The sequence below is a fragment of the Curcuma longa genome, unplaced genomic scaffold, assembly GCF_044706935.1.
Source record: "Curcuma longa cultivar G26 ecotype Majalengka, Jawa Barat unplaced genomic scaffold, ITB_CL_G26_1.1 utg509_np1212_2302976_RagTag, whole genome shotgun sequence".
Taxonomy (NCBI): domain Eukaryota; kingdom Viridiplantae; phylum Streptophyta; class Magnoliopsida; order Zingiberales; family Zingiberaceae; genus Curcuma; species Curcuma longa.
The window spans coordinates 1,111,639-1,129,885 of record NW_027435603.1 but is presented as its reverse complement, the minus strand read 5'-3'; the positions used below and the strand labels follow the sequence as shown (position 1 = coordinate 1,129,885).

The following is an 18,247-nucleotide window of genomic DNA, read 5'->3' as shown; positions in this document are numbered from 1 at the left end:
GAGAGGTTGAAGATGCTCTAAAGGAACTAAACGCTGAAGTAATCGAGTGAAAGCTAGCAACTAATGGCCATTCTTATTCAATTCTGCAACTGTTTTTCATCTCTCTCTCTCTTACAGGTCCATCTGCTCAATTCTCCTGTTGAGCAAGCAGCAGCAGCAACAACAACAACAGTGTTGCAAATTCATTGCATTTTGGTTGTTTGTGATCGATTAAAGATCCCACAGAGCGTTCTCCATTTCAGTAGGCATCTGCTGCTGCTGCTGCAGCCCGCGCAGAGTCTCCATCCTCCTACGCTGCTGCTGCTGCTGCTGTTGCATGTGTAGTCTGCTCTCTCCCCCGACTCCCAGGAAGTCGACCGTCGTCACATCTCCAGTCCCGCAGCGGGCCATGTGCTTCAGAGCCGACCCGTCGCCGGCGACCAACCCGACCATTTCACTCACCGAGGGATCGAAGAACTGGCGGCCGAGCTGGAACGGCCCGTGGGCCTTAATCGGGCTGCCGTACGCCCTTCGGTCCGGCCCCGCCATCATCGACGCCAGGGCGCCCCTGTTGCCGCCGCCGGCCACCGTGGCGCCCATCTGGGCAGCCTTCTGCAGCAGCGCCGTGGCCGACATGTGGGCCGAGGACTCCGACGGAGGCTTCGGGAGTGCGGTCGCGTCCAGCCCGCAGAAGCTCACCGGGCCGGGTGGGAGGCAGGAGGGGGGAGCGCCGGGGACGTTGGGCAGGAAGCTGGAGATCATGCCGGCGGCCATGTCGGCGGGTGGGGGAATGAATTGGTCGGCGAGCGAGCGGAGCTCCGGCGAGTTGCCCTTGGAGTCGCGGGGGAAGTAGGCAAGGAGGTCGGCGGGGAGGTGGAGAGGCTTAACGGCCATGAGGGTGGAGGAGGCCTGGGCTTGAAGGTTGGACGCCATGGTGGCCATGAGTGGCTGGTTCATCTTGTTGGCATTCTCCTGGGCCAACGCGTCGCAGAAGGCCCGGTGGGTGATGAAGCTGTCCCTCCTGGAAATTGCGTAAATCAGGAAATAATTAGATGAAGATGAAGCATAGAAAGCCGATGCATGGATTGGGAGATGGCATCAAGCTTAAGGGAGACAAATTGGCGGCGGTCAACTCTCCCTTGCACTCTTTTCCACACGCGCACAAAAAGACTACGAATCAAAGTTCATAGTTGAAAGGTTTTGAGTCAGAATTCTACTGCTAGTCAATTCGATCTGCATCAAACGATAGAGAAAGAAGGAATTTCGTTCGATAGGTTGAAGGAGATGATCCGTTACCTGGAGAAGATGGTGCCGCAATCGCACTTGTACTCCCTGGTGCCGCAGATCTTGGCGTGCGCCTTCCAGTCCGACTGCACCGCGTACTTCTTGGCGCACTTGTCGCACTTCCACTTCTTCTCGCCGTGCTTCCGGCAGAAGTGCTTCTTGATTCCGGTGAGGTCGCCGAGGGCCCGGCCGGGGTCGTGGTGCACGCACGCCGGCTCCGGGCACACGTACACCCTCTTCCTCGCCACCTCGCTGCTGCTCCGCTGCCGGAGCTTCCACGGCAGGTTGTGCCCCCGCCGGTGCAGCTGCAGGTTCTGGTCCCGCTGAAACCCCTTGTGGCAGATCTCGCACACGAACCGGTTCGTCGCCATCAGCGTCTTCGGCGACAACGCGACCACCTCAGCGTTCGGGTCTGCAATTAAACAAACCTCGCCGTCCTCATTCATGGTGTTCAACAACCGTACGTGAGCAAGAATATAACAATTTAACTGTCAATTCAATTCACCTGGAGTTCCAGGAAGATTCCTCTTCTTCTTCATTGTCTGCGGCAGCAGCGTCGCGGAGACGCCGGCGCTTGCATCCGCGACCGCCGCCGACTGATCATACAGCACGTAGCTTTGCTTGTGGGCATCATCTTCTCCGGCTGACTTGTTCCCGGAACAGAAGCTTCCACCGTCTCCTGTGATATTCGACATGGCTGCTATACACTTCTCTATATCGATCGACGACTACACTTCATTCAAAATTCTTCTCTGCTTTAATTAGTTTGTTGCAGGCGAAGGTCTCGAGTAAGGAGAAAAGGGATTCCTTTTAAGGCGAGGGAAGAGGGGCATATTAGCTGTCTGTTTATTGATTAGCTAGCCATTTGTTTATTCGCCTAATCATGTTTATTTATTTAATCACTTAGTTTAGGGATCAAATCAAAGACAGACTCTATAACTGTGGTGTTGCATTCTTGCGTTTGGAATTTCTCTTGGAGTTGCTATCACCTCCTCTCTCATTAGGCATGTATTAATTAGTTTGTATTCAATTTAAGTCACACTCAAGTTTATTCTTCAATTATCAAATATGTGTGAGATAACTATAATTATTCAAAATATGACTTTTTGTATATAGGGCATTATCACGAAGATCAAATCTGAATTTGTCCAATCATCCTCCAATGAACTTTGAATGTTGACTATATCATCATCATCATCATCATTTTCATCGCCCATTCGGCACCTTCGTCGTCGAATCTTCATCTTCTATATTCTCACATGTCTTGAGACTGTTGGTGTGAATGATTAGATGGAATGATATCAAGATTGTTCCTGGGAAAAGTGGGTGTGCAGTCATAGTCAACACTCATTGAGTTCATAGATTCTAGTAATCTACTTCATCATCATGTTTTCTATTATCCTCAGCTACGAATCTAAAAGGCTATGAGTTTCCAAAAAGTCAAAAGCTGCTCTTCTTTCATTACTCATTTCCAGCCCTTGATGTATGATCTATCCAACCAATCAAATAGAAACTAAAGTGGAAAAGCATGAATTAGCGAGCTTCAGTTCTTCAGATGTCTCCTTCATTAATGGCAGAAGTTCAGCATGAATTCTTCGCGTGGAAAATGAGATGGAAAATTTTGTAGGGCAGAGAATAGATCGTTGACGATCTTCCTTCATTGGAATCTTTAAAAAAAATATCTTCATTCTATAATAATTATCGTATAACTATTATAATATAATATCGATTAATATTGAATAGAAATAAATCATATTTATGTATAATAATTATGATTCGTAATTATTATAATATGATATTTATTTGTGTTCCAAATTTTTTTAGATTTTTAAAATATAAATAAGACTTCTAAATTGCAAAGCCTAAATTCTATCACCTTCCATCTATAATCTAAAACAATAAATTATATAATAAGTGATGTTAAATTTAGTGGAGCACACCAAACAATGACACTGACTAATAATGCTTTCATCGAAGACTTTAAATTAAATGTTAGTTAAAGGGGATTAATTAATAATTATATATAATTGCACACAAATTCCCTTTGACAAACACAAAACGGTATTCATTAACATCTCACATAGTCTGTGCACATGAAAACACTTAGTTTAAAATTTGATTTTAACTCAATCGTATTATTTTTTTTTTTAAATAAAAAAAACTTTATGAGTTAATCCTCTAGATTACTAAACAAATTGAGGGTGCAACGACTAAGCATAAGGTGTCTCGTTTGTTCGAATTCTTTGTTCGTGTCTACAAAGTTTCGATGAGATCCAAGAAGCAATTAGAATAATTCTTCTCTATGCGGCATTAAGTAAGACATAACTTATTACAAGTGAGTTATCTAACTATGAAATTTGCAAAGGAACAAAGAAAAATAGACATTGAAAGAGGTCAATCGCGGGTAATTTTTTTAATTGTAATTCACATAAAAATAGCACGTCACACTCGATCAATGGATGGAAACAAACACGTAAAATAGAAAAAAAAATTTATTTATTTTTTTACATATAGTTTTATTACTAGGAGACTTTGTCAAGCTTGAAAGTGATGCGAATCCTCTAAATATGAGAACGATACAAACGATGTTATTTACTGAATAATTAATTAAAAAATGGAAAAAAAAATTATGAATTATTCATAATACGCCTGTGTTGGGCCTTTTGAGCAGGTCCAGTAGAGGCCCATGTGCCTCAAAACCCAGTTCGAGATTATCTCTAGGAATTTCTTAGAGAACAAAAAAGTGATACTTGATTTTTGTCGACGACGATGGAAACTCGCAGATCGTTCTTGAGTAAACGAAGGATCACGATGGTGGATGATATTGAAGAGTTGAGGCCGAGTTGAGGTCATTGTGGTAGCTAAGTGTGAATTTCAAAGAGTAGAAGATCGATGTGAACCAGGAGAAGCGGCATGAAGAGTGGAATAAGAACTTCTTGATTCAATAAGGCTTTGTTTGACAATGGATGCAGGGAGGATCGGGTTGTTGATGATGCTGTTGGAGGAAATCTGCCATGTGCAATTTAGGAAGGACGGGACGTTATTCGAATCGAAGGTAAATCGCTCTTCCTTTGGTCTCCCTTTATACCCTTTATTATCGATTTAGTCGTGCAGATCTCGCCACAGGTTGCTTTTTTTTTTTTTTTAGTTTCACGAGTATTATTCAACTCAACTCGGCCAGTCGGGATCGGGATCGACTTATTTTCCAACCCAAAGAAAGAAGATTATTTTTTGTTTGTTTGTTTTGGTTTTTTGATCTGCTCACTCATGCGTTTGCATTATTTCGCGGTTTGTACACGAAGGAGCTTATTTCTTAGGGATAGTTTCATATATGCTTTTAACATGTGGAATACATTATTTTTCTGACTGTTCTGAAGTCGAGACTCAGTGCATTGAGATTTTTTTGTTTGGGCATTGTTTTTCTTAGTTTATCATTATTATTATTATTATTTTGTTCTAATTCTTACAAGTTCCAATATCATTATTCTTAGCCATGTCAAATACTGCAACGGATGATAGAATTTCAGATACTTCACGGTTTGTAACTAGTTCTGCCAATGTGGATCATTCAGCAGAAAATTTGAATACCCCAAATTCAAATTGTGAGTAAGTGCAACATCTTATCTACCTGGTTTAGTGTTTTTTTCTACCATGAAACTTCTCTTTTTCCAACATGATAGTTGCGCATCAAAAGATCCATAAATGTTGCACATTGGCTATATGTTTCCTTAATTAACTCTATTGTGCTCATCCCTCACAACTGTGGAATGTTTTTTCTGTAATTTTTGTAAGATTTAGTGCTCCGTTACAATAGGATTTCTAGTCGCATAGTTCCTTTTAGTTTGAATGCAGACTTGTAGTTAATTTATCCTATGAAGAAAGGAAATCATGTGAAAGGATAATCTTTCAGTAAAATAAACATGGAATAAAAGGAAGGGACATATCAGTACTGGAGTAAATAGAGATGAAAAGTTAAAAAATTCTCATGTTCATCTTCTAATTCACTTTAGGACAACAAGTAACTCTGTTGAAATCATTGCTTGTGTTTTGGGGGATGTCATTTACCAGGTTCTAGTTAGTAAGTTTAAGTCAGGATGGCCTATGCTGCTGCTAGTCATGGAGAAGTTAAGGGTTAAGAATGCATAAGAAAAATACAAAGACATGGAGATAACTAACACAGTTGCTAATTTGATGGGTTAAAACCTGAATTACCTGGTTGAGGTAGAAGAACACTAGTTGATAAGTTTTCTTTTTTCCTTGACATTTGTAGCTATTGAAAACAGTACTGACTGCTGAATATGCAGAATGGGCTTCACAGATATATTGACTAAATTAAGCCTAAGGAAATAGTAATTCAGAGTTTTGGAGAAAATTTGAGTCTTTTTGGATTAGAAAAATCAAGTAGTCTTGTTTGTACAAATCTGGATCCTGCTCCATTACTTATTCTTCTCTTGGGAATACATCAGTTGAATCCTTAAACATGCAAGCTCAGTACCTCCAACTTGCTAGAAATAGCTCACTGATGTCCAAGGTGTTTATGTAACTATAATCAATATTTAATTGAATATGGCATCATAGAATGCCTTTCTGGCGTTCAGAGATGCTTAAGGCCACGAATATGCAAGAAGAGGAATAGTTAAGAGTGAAACAGTTCATTTGTTCATGTTTCTTTCCAAATTATACAGGTTCTATCTCCAGCAGTGGAAATGATACACCCCAAGAGAAAAAACATATTTCTGTCTCAAATGGAGTTGAGACTACTGCAAGCGACTGTGACGAAGAAATGACTGATGCAGAGGCTACAACCGCTGATACAGAAATGCAGGAGCAGAAGGTTAGTAAACACATTGATTGTGATTCAAAGTCTTCTGCTATAATTGCTGCTGCTAACAAAGAGCAAATTCCTTCAAATCAGAAGCACCTTCAGTCTTCGACGAACATAGTCGCCTGCCTAGTCGATGATAGTCAGTTTAGGGAGTTTGAGAAATGCTTGTATCGTAGAATGAGATGTGTTTTGGTCTACATATCATATCATATACATATTTATTCAAATCTGTTATCTTTGATCGTTTTTTCTACTATTTGAAGGTAACGAACTTGTTTTTTTTTGTGATCAAAGTATTCAGACCGTGTGCACAATTAATCCTAGAGACTGATGATTTTTCATCTGATTCATTCATCAGATAAATTTAGACGGTTAACTTTAGCAAAAAATGAATCCGTCACTCCAACGGTCTTAGACATTCAATCTTACGATCATCTGTGAGGAGATAAATCAGGAAGTACAATTGACCATGACAGAGAAGGTCATTACCTCGATTTTGTTGAGATTCGATTCTTGTCCATTTTAGTAATTTTATTTCATCATAACCAATTCAACTATATCTCAGATATTAAATTTAAATAGTTAACGATTCTTCATCTCAAGGACTTAGATTTTTCCACTAGTTAATTTAACATTATCAACGGTCCTTTGAACTAGTTAATTTTGCCTTCTTTTTTAATTGTTTAGAGACAATCAGATAATAATACTTGTAAAAAAATATCTTTTGTTTTTATATCCAAGCTCCTTTTTCATTAATTTTTATTCATTTATTTTCTAAAATACTTTCATTTCTCTGAAATTAGATAATATATGTGTTTAGGATCCTTATATGATTTTTAAAATTTATATAATATATTTTGATATTAATAATAATGGCATTATATCGCCCTCAAGTCGATTATTGGGACATGGCATGCAATAGGAACGCAAAAATTACAAAACGGAAATGTTAGAAAATGAAAATATAAAATTATTTATTAATTTCCGTAAACAAATATTTAAAGGAAAATTATATGGTGTTTATTATTTTAAATAGTTTTTATTATTTCAAAAGATGGATTACAGAAAATTTTGAAAAATATTGGAAATTACAATAAAACCCGCCCGTGGCTAATTTTGTAATTTGATGTTGGACACCAAACCCTAATCTTAACTCTGTTCCTCGCCCGCTCTATATATATTTGTGTCCACCTCCTTCAATCATTCATTCGCCGACCGTTCTTCGAACCAGGTACGCTTCATAGTCTTTTCCTTCTTCTCCATTGTTTAGATCGAAGTAGAGGCTGTGATGTGCATTACCTACCTATTATATGAGATCGGAGCCTTCTCTCCTCTCTGATTAAGCAACGAACCAATGGATCCTTCTGAGCCTCTTCTTTATTTATTTTTCTTTTCATTTATACGGTTTTTTTTGAAAATGCCGTCGATGTGATGATTTCTCTTCTCGGAATCTTTTTTCATGTCGATCTTACAATGAATCAGACTACAACTATCTGATCGACGGCGACTGTCTACGCTTTTTTTGTTGTTTTGGTGTTTTTCTTTGGTGGATTGATGAACTGTGTGCAATAAGCCGATGCTCTGGACTGGAGGAGGAAGGAAGCATGGTAAGGCGCACAGAGATCGAACGAAAATGGTCATCATGTCTGCTCGCATTGATACCTTCGGGATTTGATCTCGCGGGCCTGGATTCGACCCACATCGCTCTTCCTTCATCTATTTTCATTAACATTTGGCTTCCTTTTTCGATCAATATTTTTTTATTTCCTTACTTTTTTAGCCGTTGCAAATTTAGATTTGTTATTTCAATTCGATGTTTCTACGATTGCTGTTTGTTAATATTAACTACTCTACCAATTTTAGTTGGGTACTAAAATTTTTCTATATAATAAAGATATTTATTTCATCTTTGTTTTATAGGATCATCAATTTTATTAGATTATAAAGGGGGAAAAACATATGCTTCGCCCTTGTATAAGGGTTTGTACGTAAGATCTACTCGTGTATCTGCACAGAAGTCAAACCCTAGATCGTTTATCCAGTTCATTTACTACTTTAGCACCTACTAGTTGTTCATGTTTCGTTTAGTAATTAAGAATATTTAATTCTACAACAAATAAAATTAATCAAATTAGCAATTAATATGCTTCATCGGAAATAATTGTATTACTATATTTGGAAATTATCGTAATTAAGTTTTATAGTAAAAACTATCCTTTTGAAAATTGAATATAAAGTTTTTAAAAAAATATTTATCAATTAATTTCGTACTTGTATATCGGCTCAAATATACAACTTATAAAGCCCTACTATTAAAATGAAATAATATTGAATTTTAGAAGTATATAAAAAAGAAAATTAATAGTTTCGTTGTTTCGAAAATATAATTTTTATTAACTTTAATACTTACGTATTACAATTAAATATATCCTAAAGTGTTATAATAAAAAAGGATTGGAATGGTGCACATTAAAATATCTTCCTTTTATAAAGTCTCGTTATTGCTCCTGCTTCACTAAAGGCGTTAATATATTTATCGTGTTCTATTATAGTAAAAATTATATTTTAATCCACCACACTGATTATATGATGATAACTAAAGAAAAACTTGTAATATAATGATAATTGTATTTTAAAAGCAAAATAAAATTCCCTTTCCTACATTTGTTATCAAAAGTGTAAAAAAATAATTTTGAAATTTTGCCATTAAAAATCCTTATAAATGCAAGAAATGTCATGTAAGAGAAAAATAGTAACACTTTGATATTAATATGAAAAGCCTATTCTTAGCTAATATCACGCTATCTTAGTTTGATAAACATGTTTCAGAACGAATATTAAATTAATCAAAATAAGAGTTCACTTGGTCGACCATATGTAATCGTAGTTAAAAAATAAAATTATGAAAAATCAACATTTTGGATTAAATTTAAAATTTTATTTTATTCAAAATATCTTTTTTATATATATAGTGCGTTCCAATCTGGATCAAATAATTCGCTTTGAACAAATAATTAATTGTGTGTTTTTTTTTGGTATTCTGGGTATCCAGAGAGACTTTTTATAACCACAAATCATGATCAACCCTAAATCCATCATTATAATCCTTTATATAAGTATGTGAGTCATTATTTTTTGGAGTCGGAATTCAACCGGTGCTATGACAATCTAACAAGTTTGAAAATCAAACTCAAACGTTTAAATATTATAAATTTTCAATTCCATTTTATTTTGAAATATTTATATTTTAAATTTATTTATTAATTATTAAATTTAATAATATAATTTATATATTCATTTTAAATTTTTAATTATTTAATATACATTAATAAAAATTTTATTAATAAATATGGTTGACCGTTCAATTCATTTATTATGATTTAAAAAAAAACAATATCCCAAATACATTATATAAATTATCATTATGGGTCCGTATTTGTACGGTTGACATTTTATGATAATAGGTTATCGGTGCCACTATTATTTCAGGCAAAATCTCAAAGAATCCTCAGTTGAAACTAATAAACAAGGAAAATATAATCTCAAAACCATATTCGTCATACTCCATGTTTAGTAAGATCAAACCACTGAATTTAAAAGGAATATCTCAAATAAATAGATAGATAGAACTCCATGGGAAAATGAAATGTCGGAAGCTACTAAAACACAATGCTTATTCCTCATCATCCTCGTCGCCATCTCCCCCAGCTGCCTTCTTTGCAGCAGCTTTCTGGTTCTTTCTCTTTACCCTTCCAGGGCGGCCGCCGCCAAATGGACTAGTTAATGAAAAATCAATGTGCTTTGCAGAATCCAGTCGAACCATGAATGAAGGAATGTTGACAACTTGCCTTCCAACTCTGTAATCAGGGGTAAAGTAAAACAATATTATAGCACTTGCATTCCAACTTGCACCAACAGTTGAAAAAAATCATTAAAAAAAATTGAGAAAGTCTTGCTCAAAGGCACAAAAATGGAAGAAAAGCTTAAGAATATGGTACTAAGTTCATCCTTGAGAGTGATAGTAGGTTTACATATAAGCAATATTATAGCATTTGCATTCCAAATTGCACCAACAGTTGAAAAAATCATTCAAAGAAACGAGAAAAACTTGCTGGAAGGCACGAAAATGGAAGCAATGATCAAAGAATAGCTTAAAGAGATGGTACTAAGTTCATCCTTGAGAGTGATAATAGGTTTACATAGAAGCCTACATCATATAAATAGTTAGCAAACTAAATATCTAATGTCTCCAGCACACTAGAATTGCAAGAGAACAAAAGATCCCATTAACACAGATTTTCATGCAAAACCAATATCATTACTAGTAATTTAAACATATGCAGAGTAAAATAGAGGTTATGGATGTAACTGATCTCAAATAGTTAGATCACAAAAGATTAACAATGATGCTAAATATATAGAATAATGTAGATTAAGACTAGATAAAAAAGCAGATCTTGTCACAATTGATAATTGGTTATTTATCAATCAATGTTAATGATTTGTTGTCTGACCTCCCCCAGGGACACCTCTCCTTTGTCTTCACCCCATTGTTGCAAAATTTGATTATATATATCTGACCGTCGGATTGATAAATTAGATGGTTTTACAAAATTTTATAGTTCTTTTACAAAAAAGTCAACACAAAATGATTCCACAATACTGTTCGGACAGAAGTTATTTTATTACCTGACGTTCAGCTAAGAGGATAGATGATACAATATCTCTTAATCCCTTGAGCAACAAGATCATTCATCAACCAACATCGAGACATGAGAATAGAAGCATATTACAGAAACAGAAAAAAAAAACAATTGAAAACAGTTGGTCAGGCAAAGAAAAAAAAATCCCTTTATCCCTAAGATAAAGATGCAACATACAATCCGCAGCACGTCATGAACTCAAATGCTGTCTGGCAAATTGGAAGCGATCACAAGCTTTTGGCTACAACTAGTAGCACAAGTAACTCACTACGTTAAAACTTATGTTTACTGTTCAAAGCATGCTAATTGATTGCAGCAATTCATTGAATTAAATTTTAAGAAAGTACACGCTTGTAAATAGCATCCAATGAATTAAACCAACAAGTATTCTAAATGATCATGTTCAACTAGAAGTAAAGATGAAAGTAATAGCAAAAAGTTAGGCCTTTTTCACAGAAATAATCGGGTAAATCATCAACATGCTCTGTCGAGGATATCGTAATAGCCAACTCACCTGATGTGGCGCTGCCTGATCAGGACACGAGCATGGTGGATCGACTTGGCCATCCCAGACTTGAAGACGAGCGTCTGAAGGCGGCGCTCCAGAAAGTTCTCCACAGTAAGCGCGAGGACGTAATCGAGCTTGTTCTGCCCCTCCTCCAAGAGCCCGTAACGGTTCATCCTCCGGAGCAGGGCCTCGCCCTCAAAGATCCGGCGGGGGTTTTTCTCGTCGAGCGTGAGGAGTTCCCTAGCGGCGTTCCGGATACGGCTGAGTGCGTACTGAACCCTCCACAGTTCGCGCTTGCACCGGAGGCCATACTCGCCCACTAGCTTCAGCTCCGCGTCCAGCCGCTCCTTCTCGTACGGCCGGCGGGGCTTCTTGAAGGTCTTCCCATCTGTCAAAAATCAGCCTTTAACTACATCTTTTGAAGCAGATCCAGACCCGAATCATAAAACCAAGAAAAAAATAGAATATGAAAGTTCAAATGGAAAAGATCGATAGCAAAAGAATCTTACAGTTGCGGTAGAAACTAACATGAACCATGGCCTTCTTTGCCTCAGACGAGGAAGATCTGAGATCGGGAGACGACGCCGCCGCGAAGAACTGAGAATGAAGGTGTGGTTCTCCCTTCGTGACTTTATCAACGAGGGAAAATAAAACCCTAAAAATGCCGTCCTGACGTCACCTTCAGTCCTGGCCCACATCGGGCTCGAATTGGGGCCCCGATTTGTACGTGGACTTCTTTGTCCGGTCCAGTCCGATTTCGAAGAGTTCTCTTCCCCAATTTGTCCTCTTCGATCGGCGGTGGAAGGCTGGAAGCTCCGACGAGGTCGGTCATGCGATCGGTTACCAGCCGTGGAAGCTCCATTGATGTCGGCCATGGATTACCGCACGCTCGAGATCACATTGGGATCGGCCAAGGACCTCAAGCAGGTAAGCCTCTTCTCCAAGATGGCCGTCAATACTGTCGTCTTCGCCGCTCAAAGGCGGGCGCAACCCGAGCTGGAACATCACTCTCCGCCTCGCTGTCCCCGCCGACGGCGGCCACTCCCTTCAGTCACATCCTCCTCCCACCGAGCTTGCCTGCCCGCTTTGCGATCGCGACGTCGGTGAGGTCCACGTGCCCCTCGCCGATCTCTTCAACGGGGAAGGCATCGAGCGGCGGCGGAGCGTCCGGCACATCAGCTACCAGGTTTGCCCGGTCGGATCGGGTAAACCCAAGGGGGTGCTCAACTTCTCTTACAAGCTCATCGAGAGCGTGGCGGCGCCGGCGCCGGCGTACCCGTCGGCCTTGGACGCCCACGGCGAACGGCCTTGCTGCCTCAGCGGGTAATAATAACTCCCGGACTACAATTGATTATTTTAAAATAAATTTATTAAAATAGATAAAAATTAAATTTCGATGAAACTGAAATAATATAAATATTTTCAAGCATATCTACGGATAAACTATAAAAGAAATCTTAATAAACTATAAAAGTTTGGACAGAAATATAAACATAAATTTGTGGAGATAATTCGCTAAGCAAGAACTTGACATTGCGCTCCGCCGCAGGCCGCTGCCCTTTCGATTCCGTGAAAATTTCTGATTTCTCCAATCCCTCCTTCCTCCGACCATGGCCTCCGTCTCGATCCCTCTTCCTACTTCGCCCACCGCCTCAGATGCTTCCGCTTCGGCTTCGGATCTCGTGACCGGTCCCGGTTCGTCTTCGGTCGCCCCTTCTCCGGTGATCCACCCTAACCCCTTCCCGCCTCCGCAGATCGATCCCGAGGAGGAGGAGGAGGAGGAGGAGGAGGCGAATATCGGCGATCCTCCGAAACTAGATGAATCTTTCGAGGATGTGACCTCCCAGCCGACCACGTCCTCCTCCTCGCCGCAGCCAGTCCCCGCGACCACGTCCTCCTCCTCGCCGCCTAGGGTAGCGGAAAACGACGCCGCGCTGTCGCTGTTGCTTCTCCACCTGTCTTTTAACCAGGACCACGGTTGCTTCGCCGTCGGCACGGATAGGGGATTCCGGATCTACAACTGTGACCCTTTCCGCGAGATCTTCCGCCGGGACTTTGATGGAAGGGGCATCGGCGTGGTGGAGATGCTGTTTCGGTGCAACATCCTCGCTCTCGTTGGCGGCGGGCCGAACCCGAAGTACCCGCCCAATCAGGTCATGATCTGGGATGATCACCAGAGCCGGTGCATCGGGGAGCTCGCCTTCCGTTCGGAGGTCCGTGCCGTCCGGCTCCGGAGGGACAAAATTATTGTGGTTCTTGACAACAAGATATTCGTCTATAATTTCGCGGACCTTCAGTTGATGCATCAGATTGAGACTGTGCCGAATCCCAAGGGGTTGTGCGCGGTTTCACAGCAACAGGGGTCGCTTGTGCTGGTCTGCCCAGGTGGTCAGAAGGGGCAGGTCAGGGTGGAGCATTATGGAGCGAGGCGAACGAAGTTCATTATGGCACACGATTCGAGGATAGCTTGTTTTGCTCTGTCGCAGGATGGAAGGTTGATTGCAACTGCAAGCTCCAAGGGCACGCTTGTTAGGATATTCAGCACAGTCGATGGTACTCTCCTTCAAGAAGTAAGGCCTCGCATTGGATTAAGTTCTCATTTATATGGATTTTTTTTCCTTATCTTCTTTGTTCTATTCTATTGTTTACCATCAATTTACTTTCTTTGTCTACATATAACAAGAGACAAGGACTCCAATGTATTAATTTTCTGTGTTGCAGCTTCATTGTGGTTCCTTTGAATTTTTTTGCATCTTACTATACCATTTTTCCATTAGAATTTCAGTATGCCTACCTTATGTCTCTCTTTATTCTGGTTTAAACACTTAAAATGAGCTCTTACTCTTTAGTTTCCTCTTTTAAACTGGTAAATTGTTTTACTTCGCATTTTATATCATCTTGAGGTATCTTTGGTTCAACAAATCCAATGTGAAACTGTTAATGGATATTAATGCTGTAGGATTTGAGGATAAAGGCTTTTAGTTTTGATCTTATTACAATGAGTAATGCTCAAAAGGAAAATGCTTATGAGTTATGACCTTGTTTCCTGTTTCAAACTTCACTTAGCCAGATTCAGTATCCATTGACTTAAGTCAATAGTGCTGATGTATTTTTATGCCAATATTTCATAAAATATGTTGTGCTTAAAACTTCATATAGCTAGATTCAGTATCCATTGACTTAAGTCAATAACATTGATGTATTTTTATGCCAATATTTCATAAAATGTGCTGTCATAGTTGTTTTTGATCTATTTTGTAAAACTGATTAGTGATAAAATATTAGGAAATATTTGATTCAACCAAAGATTTGAAGTATATAAGCCAATTTGCCTTACTTTGTGGTTCAAACTGTTTAGTGGAGCATCATTGGGAATGTGGTATCCTAACTTGGAGGAAAGATGAATTTCCCCCTATCCTTGCATTTTTTAATTATTTTTGTGTTGACAAATAAAGTCGTCAGTTTACACTGATCATGGGCCAATGCAAATGCTTTATGCAAAGTAGCATTTGCAACGGTATTGTTTGATTGCCTTTGAATTGACTATTGTCTGTAATAGTAGTTATTGACAAAACAAGATTTGGCAGGAGTCTGCATTGTTTGTGTCATATAAATTATTACTACTTTTCAAAAATGGTGTTTTATATTATTTGTATGATTGTGCATTGACAAGAATAATATGACAGCTTAAGAGTTATAATATGATTAACGCACCACTATACAAGTTGTCAGCTCTACTTTTAGCCACACAGATATCTGCAATCTACACCCTGTAATTACACAGAATCTACATAGCAACTGCATGTTTACTTCCTGTACCATCTTCGCATGCAAGAACACGATTTGTAACCATGTAACAGCTATAATATTTGCTTCATTTCGATAAGAACAACTTTTTCTGTAAAAATGCAACTATATCAATAGTATCAAACATTTCTATTTGTCTTTCCATCGCTGATGAATTTGTTATTTTTCCCCTTTATTGGCTGAATAGAGATCAATAATTTGGGTGGTTTCAAGGAGTTGCTTTTGCTGTAATATGTATGCATTGGTTTTTCTTTTTCTTAATTTATCTGAATTCCATGGAAGGATGGAAATAGAGTGTCATCTTGAGGCTGTCGAATTCAGTGTCTTATTATGGTTGAGGTATTCCTTTTTTTTACTTGATGAGTACAAGAAACTTAGAGTTGAGAGTCACAAAGATGAATGTGTTAAGGGGACATGCGAAGATTAACAAGATAAGAAATGAGAACATTAAAAAGAAAGCTAGAGTTGCACCTATTGAGAGAAAACTCCTAGAAATGCATTTAAGATGGTATGAGCATGTATTTAGGTGACCGATAAATATCCCAATTAGGTATTATGAATTTATAACAAATACGTGCATTAATTGAAAAAGAAGACTTGGTTAGCAATGATAAAATATAATAAAATTCATTTAAATTTACATGAGGATATAATAGAGGATCGAGCTTAATGATGTAAATTGATCTATATATCCGACCCCATTTAGTGGGATAAAAGTTTGATTGTTGTTGTTGATGAGCACAAGAAACTGTTTTCATCAGTAGATAGCTACTGCTTGAACCCTTTTTCCTTTTTTGGAACCTAAATTATAGAAATAGGATCTTACTGAATTCTCTTCCTGAAGTATGGCATCAGAATTTTCTTTTTGCTTGTTTCTGGGAGCATATGCCATTCATTTATACAATGTTTGCTTATTCGTTGTTTTCCACTTCAATGCTTTTTAATGGTCTTCTTTCTTGGGACACTAGGTAAGAAGAGGTGCTGATAGAGCAGAGATATATAGTTTGGCTTTCTCTTCTGACATGCAATGGTTAGCTGTCTCGAGCGACAAGGGAACTGTTCATGTTTTCAGCCTCAAGGTTAATCTTGGATTGACAGCAAATGACAAACCTCGCCCTGCATCAGATTCAAATGCTCCAACTCAAAGTTCACATCTTTCTTTCATCAAAGGCAAGCTGCATATTAATTATTTCATATCAGATTAACCATTGATTACCTTATTAACTGCAGACAAATTTGTTATCCCAGTGGTTTGATGCCTCTAGTTAGGTAGTCATACAAATAATATGATGTGTTTGGCTAGTTAGCATCTGTTTCATTTTTGGTTCTACCATAAATTGGAAAAATATTTTCATTATCGTATGTTGTTTCCTTGTTTAGGAGTGTTGCCGAAATATTTCCACTCGGAATGGTCAGTGGCACAGTTCCGATTGCATGAAAATACACATTACATTGTTGCATTTGGCCACCAAAAGAATACTGTCATCATTCTTGGTATGGATGGAAGGTATGAATCCTTGTTTCTCAAACTTTGCAATCATAAGAGTGTTTTGTTCACATTTTTACCATTTAATTTCTAAACACGTATGAAGTGTTTTTAAACTTGATCACTTGTTAATATTATTTTTAGAATATTCCCTCCAGATATTACCTTTTTATATTTTAAATGACATTTGAATATGTGGGATGATGTTTGAAAAAAAAAAGATGACTAGAATAAAACAAAATGAAAATTATCACGAGGAGATTGTGCTGGTGTGTGTTTTCTAGCCCGGAAGATGGTCTGAGATTCTCAGGCTGGACGTCCACCACCTAGTGGATCACCCAACACCCAGAAGTAAGACAGTCAGACAGCGAGATTGATCCATGCCCCATGGGGCTTATTTCTGCTGTCTGTCGGTTTTAGTTTGCCTAGGATTTTATATTTGATATGGTTTTCTAGCCTGGAAGATGGTCTGAGATTCTCAGGCTGGACTTCCACCACTTAGTCGAACACCCAGCACCCAGAAGCAAGACAGACAAATAGCGAGATTGATCCGTGGGGCTTATTTCTGCTGTCTGTCGGTTTTAGTTTGCTTGGATTTTTATATTTGATATGGTTTTCTTGGATTGCCCATGCAGTTTCTTTCAATGCCAATTTGACCCAGCTGCGAGCGGAGAGATGAAACAATTGGTGTGCTATAACTTCCTCAAGTCAGATTCCTTCTATTAGGAGAACGTGTCTGACCTCGATGGTTCATTTACTGTGATTTTCATGCCTAAATTTCATCTCGGCTTAAGAAATCTGTACATAGATTGAACTATTGGCATAACTTTGTGTGAATATTAGAAGATAACGTTTCGTTGTTCGCTCCGTAAATTAGTATGCAAATTCTGTTGCTAACTGATCCCTACAGACGAGAATTAAAAATAATTAATGGTTGCAGGGTTCTACTAGACCTCATGTTTAATTGCCACATTGGGATTGCTTATTATTCTCTCATTAGCAAAGTGCGTCACGATTGTGTCGTGTTAAATCTTATGATCATTGACCTTGTTTCTTATATATTTACGAAGTAGTCAATCGATATTTACTAATTTTATATTGATAGACAAAATATCTAATATTCAAAAAATAATATACGAGCGAGATATGAAAACATAATAATTAATCTTTTTGTTGAATCCGTTTTAGTTTGACCATTAGTAGTTTTGTGAAAGTCTCTCAGGGGCATGGTGTGACAGAGTTGGATACTTAATACATAAAATCTTGTTTGAAATTCCTAATAGTTCTTTTGTATTCATATATTGTTTATTATTTTATACTAAATTTAGAAAATGAACTAATATCCAGATATCGAAGTTATATTAAACACAATAAAATTATCATTATATATTTTTGATACAATTTTAAAATGACACTTAGAGTTTAAGAATATTTAAAAGACGTACTTAACTTCTTTTTTTTCAAATGACACACCTGATTTTTATTTTATCCCTCTGTTAACAATTGGTTTTTTTTTTCTATTTTACCCCTGTCAAAAAATATATACTTTTTTTTTATTGAATTAGGGTGGAGTTGTACCTTTGAAAAAATCAATAAAAAATAAATAAAGTTGAATCGTTTTTATAAGGCAAGAGAAATAAATGTATAAAACACTA

The 18,247-nt window shown here is 38.1% G+C and overlaps 3 protein-coding genes, 1 long non-coding RNA gene, 3 other non-coding genes and 1 pseudogene across 7 annotated transcripts; 6 read left to right on the top strand and 2 right to left on the bottom strand.

Annotated features, from left to right (window-relative positions):
- Positions 1–39: 39 nt before the first annotated feature.
- On the bottom strand, positions 40–2,082 carry LOC141820621 (zinc finger protein GAI-ASSOCIATED FACTOR 1-like). Its single transcript, XM_074707971.1, has 3 exons — positions 1,769–2,082; positions 1,276–1,675; positions 40–1,000 (listed from the first exon to the last, which is right to left on the bottom strand). The coding sequence occupies exons 1-3, from the start codon at positions 1,956–1,958 to the stop codon at positions 211–213; spliced, it is 1,380 nt and encodes a 459-aa protein (XP_074564072.1). The 5' UTR covers positions 1,959–2,082; the 3' UTR covers positions 40–210.
- A 1,936-nt stretch (positions 2,083–4,018) lies between these two features.
- Positions 4,019–6,278, top strand: LOC141820516 (uncharacterized). The gene is made up of 3 exons (XR_012601142.1): positions 4,019–4,318; positions 4,755–4,865; positions 5,949–6,278. It is a non-coding gene; the product is annotated as an uncharacterized LOC141820516 (long non-coding RNA).
- A 1,086-nt stretch (positions 6,279–7,364) lies between these two features.
- Positions 7,365–7,463, top strand: LOC141820765 (small nucleolar RNA R41). Its single transcript, XR_012601156.1, has one exon. It is a non-coding gene; the product is annotated as a small nucleolar RNA R41 (small nucleolar RNA).
- Positions 7,464–7,509: 46 nt separating this feature from the next.
- LOC141820767 (small nucleolar RNA Z155) lies at positions 7,510–7,591 on the top strand. Its single transcript, XR_012601158.1, has one exon. It is a non-coding gene; the product is annotated as a small nucleolar RNA Z155 (small nucleolar RNA).
- Positions 7,592–7,679: 88 nt separating this feature from the next.
- On the top strand, positions 7,680–7,792 carry LOC141820770 (small nucleolar RNA snoR100). Its single transcript, XR_012601161.1, has one exon. It is a non-coding gene; the product is annotated as a small nucleolar RNA snoR100 (small nucleolar RNA).
- Positions 7,793–9,612: 1,820 nt separating this feature from the next.
- On the bottom strand, positions 9,613–11,923 carry LOC141820611 (small ribosomal subunit protein uS4y-like). The gene is made up of 3 exons (XM_074707954.1): positions 11,809–11,923; positions 11,306–11,687; positions 9,613–9,945 (listed from the first exon to the last, which is right to left on the bottom strand). Exons 1-3 carry the CDS (start codon positions 11,834–11,836, stop codon positions 9,762–9,764), a joined length of 594 nt encoding a protein of 197 aa, XP_074564055.1. The 5' UTR covers positions 11,837–11,923; the 3' UTR covers positions 9,613–9,761.
- Positions 11,924–12,073: 150 nt separating this feature from the next.
- Positions 12,074–12,626, top strand: LOC141820749 (protein SRC2-like; annotated as a pseudogene).
- A 188-nt stretch (positions 12,627–12,814) lies between these two features.
- Positions 12,815–17,521, top strand: LOC141820707 (autophagy-related protein 18a-like). The gene is made up of 4 exons (XM_074708074.1): positions 12,815–13,869; positions 16,075–16,276; positions 16,487–16,613; positions 17,228–17,521. The coding sequence occupies exons 1-4, from the start codon at positions 12,910–12,912 to the stop codon at positions 17,316–17,318; spliced, it is 1,380 nt and encodes a 459-aa protein (XP_074564175.1). The 5' UTR covers positions 12,815–12,909; the 3' UTR covers positions 17,319–17,521.
- Positions 17,522–18,247: the final 726 nt, after the last annotated feature.

Bases quoted from the DNA above. Each gene is read 5' to 3' on its own strand.
- LOC141820611 (XM_074707954.1), bottom strand. From the start codon at position 11,836: ATGGTTCATGTTAGTTTCTACCGCAACT. The intron at 11,688-11,808 runs GTAAGATTCTTT...GATTTTTGACAG, and splicing joins TGTTAGTTTCTACCGCAACT to ATGGGAAGACCTTCAAGAAG. The intron at 9,946-11,305 runs GTGAGTTGGCTA...CCCTGATTACAG, and splicing joins ATCAGGCAGCGCCACATCAG to AGTTGGAAGGCAAGTTGTCA.
- LOC141820621 (XM_074707971.1), bottom strand. From the start codon at position 1,958: ATGTCGAATATCACAGGAGACGGTGGAAGCTTCTGTTCCGGGAACAAG. The intron at 1,676-1,768 runs GTGAATTGAATT...GTTTAATTGCAG, and splicing joins GAATCTTCCTGGAACTCCAG to ACCCGAACGCTGAGGTGGTC. The intron at 1,001-1,275 runs GTAACGGATCAT...CGCAATTTCCAG, and splicing joins TGCGGCACCATCTTCTCCAG to GAGGGACAGCTTCATCACCC.
- LOC141820707 (XM_074708074.1), top strand. From the start codon at position 12,910: ATGGCCTCCGTCTCGATCCCTCTTCCTACTTCGCCCACCGCCTCAGAT. The intron at 13,870-16,074 runs GTAAGGCCTCGC...TTGGGACACTAG, and splicing joins ATGGTACTCTCCTTCAAGAA to GTAAGAAGAGGTGCTGATAG. The intron at 16,614-17,227 runs GTATGAATCCTT...TTGCCCATGCAG, and splicing joins ATTCTTGGTATGGATGGAAG to TTTCTTTCAATGCCAATTTG.